The sequence below is a fragment of the Chrysochloris asiatica genome, unplaced genomic scaffold (assembly GCF_000296735.1).
Source record: "Chrysochloris asiatica unplaced genomic scaffold, ChrAsi1.0 scaffold00008, whole genome shotgun sequence".
NCBI lineage: Eukaryota > Metazoa > Chordata > Mammalia > Afrosoricida > Chrysochloridae > Chrysochloris > Chrysochloris asiatica.
In genome coordinates this window covers 31,197,061-31,204,193 of record NW_006408526.1, presented here as the reverse complement: position 1 = coordinate 31,204,193, position 7,133 = coordinate 31,197,061, and the positions used below count along the sequence as shown (strand labels likewise).

Below are 7,133 nucleotides of genomic sequence, written 5' to 3'. Positions count from 1 at the left end.
TAGTTCAATAAACCCAGTGTGGATAATTTTTGACTCACCTGCGTAATATAATTTATAAAATAATATACAGAGTGTTGCTGGAGAGTTTGCTTAAGTGCTAATTAGACTGATCTAGAAATAGTTACATGCCCAATCTTGTTCTAGGGAAAAACAGAATTATTTTAAGATCGTTTGTTGCTATTATATGTGCCGTGGAGTCGGTTCCGACTCATAGAGAGGACCCTGTACAGGGTTTCCGAGGCTGTAAATCTTTACGTGAGCAGAAAGCCTCATCTTTCTCCCGCAGAACAGCTGGTAGTTTCAAACTGCTGACCCTTAAGGTTTGCAGCCCGATTCCTAATCACTATGCTCCCAGAGCTCCTTATTTTAAGATTGTTGTTGTTGTTAGGTGCCATCGAGTCGGTACCGACTCATAGCGAAAGAAACACTGCCCGATCCTGGGCCAACTGTTGCCATCGATGCTGCCACTTGGCCAATTCATCTCGTGGGGGTCTTCCTCTTTTTCTCTGACCCTCCACCTTGTCAAACATGTTATCTTTCTCCAGCGAGTGGTCCCTCCTGACAATATGTCCGTAGTATTAGAGACAGAAGTTTGGCCATCCTGGCCTCCAAGGAGCACTCTGGCTGCACTTCTTCCAAAACGGATATATTGGTTCTTTTGGCAGCCCATGGCACTGTTGTTGTTGTTGTCAAGTGCCGTCGAGTCGATTGCGACCCTGTACAGGGTTTCCAAGGAGTAGCTGGTGAGCTTGAACCGCCGACCTTGCAGTTCAAACGGCTTTGCAGTCTGGCGCATTTAACCCACAGCGCCACACCACTAGCGTTCTAAAATTCATCAGCCGGTTTTTGCCATCTGCAGTCGCTAGATGCCGCTACAATCACATCCCTGAAACCATAGATTAAAAGGTGACCATTCCGCCAGAGAGCCTTTATCCGAGCCACTCTAGGTCCTCTCCTTCCTGCTCAGATATCATTCGCTGGAAGAGACGTAACGTGTGGGTGAGTACTGTAGCTCTCTCGAGAGTGAAACCAAGTCTCGCGATGTGATTTTTGCTTAGCGACTGACAACAGGCTGGTTACTCCAGGTGGGATTCCCTAAAGCGGTCTTGGTCTGAAATTGGAGTGAGACCCCAGTCCTAGGCTGGGGTTCTTTCCATATAGAGGAGACGGATTCAGAGGGGCTACAGGTAATTCATACTCACCCTAGTAGAAAATTCCTCCTCTATTTCAGAGGAATTTTAAAGGATTACCCTCCCCCCTTGAAGTCTTGGTGTGGCGCTATGGGATCAGCAATGAGCTGATAACCACCAGGTCGGCAGTTCCAACCCATCACCTGCTCCATGGAAACCCTATACAGGGTCGTTATGAGTCGGAACCGACTCTACAGCACTTAACAACAACGCTTCCCTCTAAGGCGCTTGATGGGACAGTGGGTTAAGCGTTTGACTGCCGTCAGCAAAGTTGTTACTATGCGGAGTTGGTTCCAACTCATAGCAACCCTATATAGGGTTTCCGAAACTGTAAATCTTTGCGGGAGCAGAAAGCTTTATCTTTCTCCCACGCAGCGGCTGTTGAGCTTTAACTAGCGAGCTTGTGGTTTGCAGTTCATTGCTTATCCGAGGCGGTTCAAATCCACCAGTCGCTCCTCAGGAGGAACATTAGGCTATCTGCTATTGTAAAGATTCACTCTTGGAAATTCTGTGGAACAGTTCTAATCTGTCCTATACTCTGTAAATCAGAATTGACTTGATGGCAGTGGGTGGACCCTTCCTACTCCCCTCTACTCTTCCTGTGTCTCTGGCAACTGTTCTCTGAACCTTCCCAACTTTCCATCAACCATCCTGTTTCCTTTCCTAGAAACTTAAATAGGATCCTTCCTGCAAGACAGGTGAAAGATCTGGTGATGCTTTCGGTATTATTGATTAGGACCAAGCGATTGGAGTTTGGTTTCTCCTCAGGGACCTCTACACTAGAAGTGATCCTAGACACAGAACTCTTTCTAGAACCTCTAATTATTTCTCATGTGAAACCCATCAGCCTTGGGAAAACCGACAGAACTTCTTGAGGAGGGAGCCTCCATCGACATAAAAATAAGTTTGCTTTTGGGGTGTATCTTACAGCATTGAATGGCTGTTGCAGAAATTTTCTTTAATTTTTCTCCTTAGTTTCCCGTTACTGAGCTAGTTGTTCTAAGCAAGGAGGCCACTATTTGCTAAACAGGGCTGCAGCAGAATGACTTAGCTTGACCTATGGTCAAGAAGCCTTAAGGACAGCTTGGCTGAGGGTTAAGATTTTATACAAACTTGGTGTCTTGGGTGAGGAAGGAACCAAAATTGGTTTAGAATTGCACCTCTGGCAGAGTGCTTAATGCCCCATGACATGTCTCCTTTTGCTTAGACCAAGATTGTTGAAAACCAGCCATATGATGAGCGTCTAGATATTAACGACTCTGAAGAGGTTGCAAGTATTTTTACTCCAACCTCAAGGCCCCAAGGTAAGAGTGGAATGAAGAAAGAAGAAATGGTTCTCAGAACCAAGTGTAGGATGGATTCATGGTTTAGGCCAAGAAGATTTTATTTTATACCAGCAAATGTTGATTTTCAAAGTCAAGTAATTGCCATTGTTTCTGTTTTCTAACTAGTTAAGGTGTGAAGCATTGTCTTCTAGATTATAGGATCTTCCTCCAACTTTACCAATATAAGAGTGCTTCAAAAAGCTCATGGAAAAATTGAATGAAAACATAATGGATGTAACCATGGCAATAAAACGATATATGATAGGATGAATGTAAAACTAATGTTCTCCCATGTAAACTATCACATAATTCACAGTAAAATATTAACCAAAAAAAAAGCATAACAGATGGAGTTGTACATATAATGAGCATCCTATTGACTTCACTCATAATTGGTCAGAATGTTTACAGAATGCAATTCTTTCCAAGTTGAAGATAGTGAACTTTTAGGGAAAATGCAGTTTTAACTATAGTGAATTAACAAATAGGTACACTAAATTGTAGACATCAGCAGGTTTTTTTAAAAATAAAATAATGGAATCTTTCCACTAACTTTTTGAAGCACTCTCATATTCCTTCTTGTTGTTGTAAAGTACCGTGGAGTCAGTTCCGACTCATAATGACCCTGCACAGGGTTTCCGAGGCTATAAACCTTTATAGGAGCAGAACGCCTCATCTCATATTCCTTATTACCACTTAAATCATGATAATGTTTTGCTCACAGTCTGCCAAGAGTTCTTTTTTTTTGTCTTATTTTGTTTTGTTTTTAACTTGTCAATATGTTTACTTATTTTTCACAATGTTTTCATAATCTGTACATAACCTGGACTCCAATCAAAATCTCAATGTAATCTTTTTAGAAAACTTGACACCATTCATTTATTCAACTATTATTGTTTTTGAATACCTACTATGTGCCAGTAAGGAGCTCTGGTAGCATAGTGGTTACGAATCGAGCTGTGAACCTCAAGGTCAGCAGTTCGAAACTACCAGCTGTTCCACGGGCGAAAGATGAGGCTTTCTCCTCCCTTAAAGACTTACAGTCTCAGAAACCCTGTACGGGGTTGTTATGATTCGGAACCGACTCCATGGCACATAACCACCACCACCACTATGTGCCAGGCACTGGGTGTAAGTGTGAAACAAAAGACATTGTCCCGGTCACCCTAATGTTTAGAATCATGAGAGGCAGATGATAAATGAATAATTATAAGTGTGATGAGGCAGTCCTGTTGTGGCACAGTAGGATCAGCACTGGACTGCTAGTAACATGGTTGGCAGTTCAAACCCCCCAACCACTCCTAAGAAACCCTACTCAGGGTTGCTAGGAGTCAGAACTGATTTGACGGCACTGAACAACAACAGAAGTGTGATAAGTGCATTGATGGAGGCAAATAGTTTGCTGTTATGGAGAATATTGGTGAGGGGGATTTACTGCTTTTGGTAGGGTGATCAAGGTGTCATGATGACATTTAAATTGGGACTGGAAAGATGAGAAGGATCCAAACACCAAGAGAAAGTAGGCCAGGAAGAGGGAACAGCAAGTGAAATGGGAGAAGCTCCAGAGGTTAGAAAGAGCAGTGTAGAGTAGGGAGATGGTATGTGGTTAGAACAGAGACATGCGTAGGAGGCATAATAAGCAGGGTTTTGGAGGTCAAGTTGCTGTTGTCTGTAGAATGGATGGAAGAGTGTAAAGATGAAAGTCAAGAACCAGTTGGAAGAATCATTGCAATGACTGTCTTGAGAAAATAGTGACTTGGACTGTGGTGGGGAAATTAAGAATAGAAAAGGCTACTCTAAAATACAGTGTGGTCCCTAAGGCTTACTGATGAACTGGATTTTTGTTGAGTTAGGACTCAAGCATGACATTTAGGTTTTTGACTTGCATATATTTAACTATGCTTTTGTCACTTAAATATGTTATAATTCATTTTCAGTTTGGGCTAACTTAGACACACACACCCCTCCACCAAAAAATAAAAGTTTAATTTGCATTTATTTGATTTAGAAACCATTTAACATGTTTTCATGCCAGTTAATATGCTACATCTGATTATGCATTTAATTGTTCAGAACATTTTTGGTGCTTTTATCTTATTTATGACTAACTCTCATTTGCTAGGCATGAGGTCTGTTCGTGCCACATAACTTTTCTCAAGTCATTGCCAAGAAAGCCCTGAGTGGTAAATATTATTGACCACATTACAGTGGTGGGAATACTTAGACTCAGAGAGCTTAACCCATTTTGTCCAAGTGATTGAGTTGCCCTTCAAACCCAGTTTTCTAATTCTAAATCCAGCACTGTTCACTTTACTAGATACTGACTTCATTTTACCCATATGTAAACTAAGGGTAGAGTTTAATTTGTGTGTAATGAAAGATAATTGACTGGTATGATGTCACACTCAATGCATTAAGCATAGTAAATGCTTAGTAAATAGATCTTGAATTGACAGAGTCATGATTAGCAGTGAGTCTCTGTCCTGTAGCCAGATGTTCTTATGAACCCTGTTTCTGTATAAAATAGAGTATAAAAGGATATAAACAAATATACTTGTCTTTAAAATAATTTTAACAATAACCTTAAAGGACAACTTTTTCTTCTAAGGACCTTCTCATTCTGTCCATCTTCCTAACAAGACGATGGCTGATAACAGCAGTGATGAGTATGAAGACGAAATTAGCAAGGTAAAGTGTAACCTACAACAGCTTGTAGAATTTCTGCTTGAGTTTTCTCTGTGTTAACTTTTTATTGTGATTTGGGTGAAGGTTTACAGAGTAGATCATCAGTTTTACACTAGACAATTCATACACATTTTGTTTCATGTCACTGATTGCAATCTCCTTGGTATAATATTACTTAGCCCACTTCCTCTGTTTCCTGTTTTCATTCCTCTTCCTTTCTGAACTTTTGTAAATTTTGTCCTGGGGTAAATGTTGCCCTTTTGATCTCAAATGGTTGATTAATCTATGTTATTTGAACTTAGAATTGTTATTTGTACTGTTACTGTTTCTTTTATTATTGTTGTTGTTAGGTGGTGTCATTTCGGTTCCGACTCACAGCAACTCTGTGCACAACAGAACGAAACACTGCCTGGTCCTATGCCATCCTCACAATCATTACTGTATTAATGGCTGGGATATTGATTTTTATGCATTCATTTCATTTTGACAACTTCTAATTTTCCTAGATTCATGTTTGGTACATTCCATGTTCAGATTATTAATGGATATTTTGAGCTGCTTCTTCTCATTGTGAGTTGTGCTGCATCAGCAAATAAAGGTCCTGAAAACTTTAAAAAGCTTTACTCCATTTGTGTCATAATGGTCAACTCTACTAATTTGAGAAGGCAGATCTTCTCCAGTCATATTTTGAGTGCCTGGCACTATATCTAACATTATTCTGGTTCTAGTCCTAATGTTTTAATATTCAGTATTTTGGTACATTTTAAGTTCTATCTTGAAGTATACTGCTGTCTGTAGGGATAGGATAGTATCCATACACCAATAAGGAAGACCAAGGATCTTTGGCAACATAGTGGTTACAAATCGGGCTGCTAACTTTAGAGTCAGCAGTTCGAAACTACTAGCTGTTCTGTGGGAGAAAGATGAGGCTTTTTGCTCCCGTAAAGATTTATAGCCTCGGAAACTCTGTACAGGGTCACTGTGAGTTGGAATCAACTCCACCGCACATAACAACAACAAATAAGGAAGACCAGTTAATACCACTATTATTCAAGTTTAAATATCAACCACTAAAGCCAATGATAGTGAATTTGAAAAATTCTACCAACTTCTTCAGTCTGAAATTGATCAAACATACAATCAAGATGTGTTGATAATTACTGGAGGTTGGAATGCAAAGGTTGGAAACAAAGAGAAAGGATCAATAGTTGGAAAATATGGTCTTGGTAATAGAAATGATGCTGGAGATCACATGATAGGATTTTGTACATCAATGAGTTATTCATTGCAAATACCTTTCAACACAAAAGATGACTATGTACATGACCTTCACCAGATAGACTACACAGAAATCTTGAGAGCCAAAATATGATTTTGAACATGTCCCACCTGATTTTAGAGATCATCTCAAGAATAGATTTGATTAATTAGATACTAATGACAGAACATATTTTGGTTCTCGTGGACTTGTTTTTATTTTCTTCAGCTTCAGTTTGAATTTGCTTATTAGTAATTGATGGTCTGTTCCACAGTATGCCCCAGGCCTTGTTTTGACTGATGATATGGAGCTTTTGAGATCCTCTGAAGAACAGATTTGATACATTAAACACTAAAGACCGAAGAACAGAAGAGTCATGGGATAACATCAAGAACATCATACAGGAAGAAAGCAAAAATTCATTAAGAAGACAAGAAAGAAGGAAAAGGTCAAAGTGGATGTCAGAAGAGACACTGAAACTTGCTCTCCAGCATAGAGATGCAAAAGCAAATGGAAGAAATAAGGAGGTACAAGAGCTGAACAGAACATTTTAAAGATCACTCAGAGAAGATAATGCCAAATATTACAACAAAATGTGCAAAGATCTGGAATCAGAAAACCAAAAAGGAAGAACACACTCAGCATTTCTCAAGCTGGGGGAACTGAAGAAAAAAT

At 39.8% G+C, this 7,133-nt stretch overlaps 1 protein-coding gene across 1 annotated transcript in view; it reads left to right on the top strand.

The window, feature by feature from the left end:
- The first annotated feature begins 951 nt into the window (after positions 1–951).
- Positions 952–7,133, top strand: part of IFT46 (intraflagellar transport 46 homolog (Chlamydomonas)) — a 22,916-nt gene continuing 16,734 nt past the window's right edge. Inside the window, exons 1-3 of the mRNA XM_006833885.1 lie at positions 952–1,187; positions 2,398–2,494; positions 5,124–5,203. Coding sequence (XP_006833948.1) covers positions 5,159–5,203 — 45 coding nt within the window. The 5' untranslated portion in view covers positions 952–1,187; positions 2,398–2,494; positions 5,124–5,158. The remainder of the gene's footprint in view (positions 1,188–2,397; positions 2,495–5,123; positions 5,204–7,133) is intronic.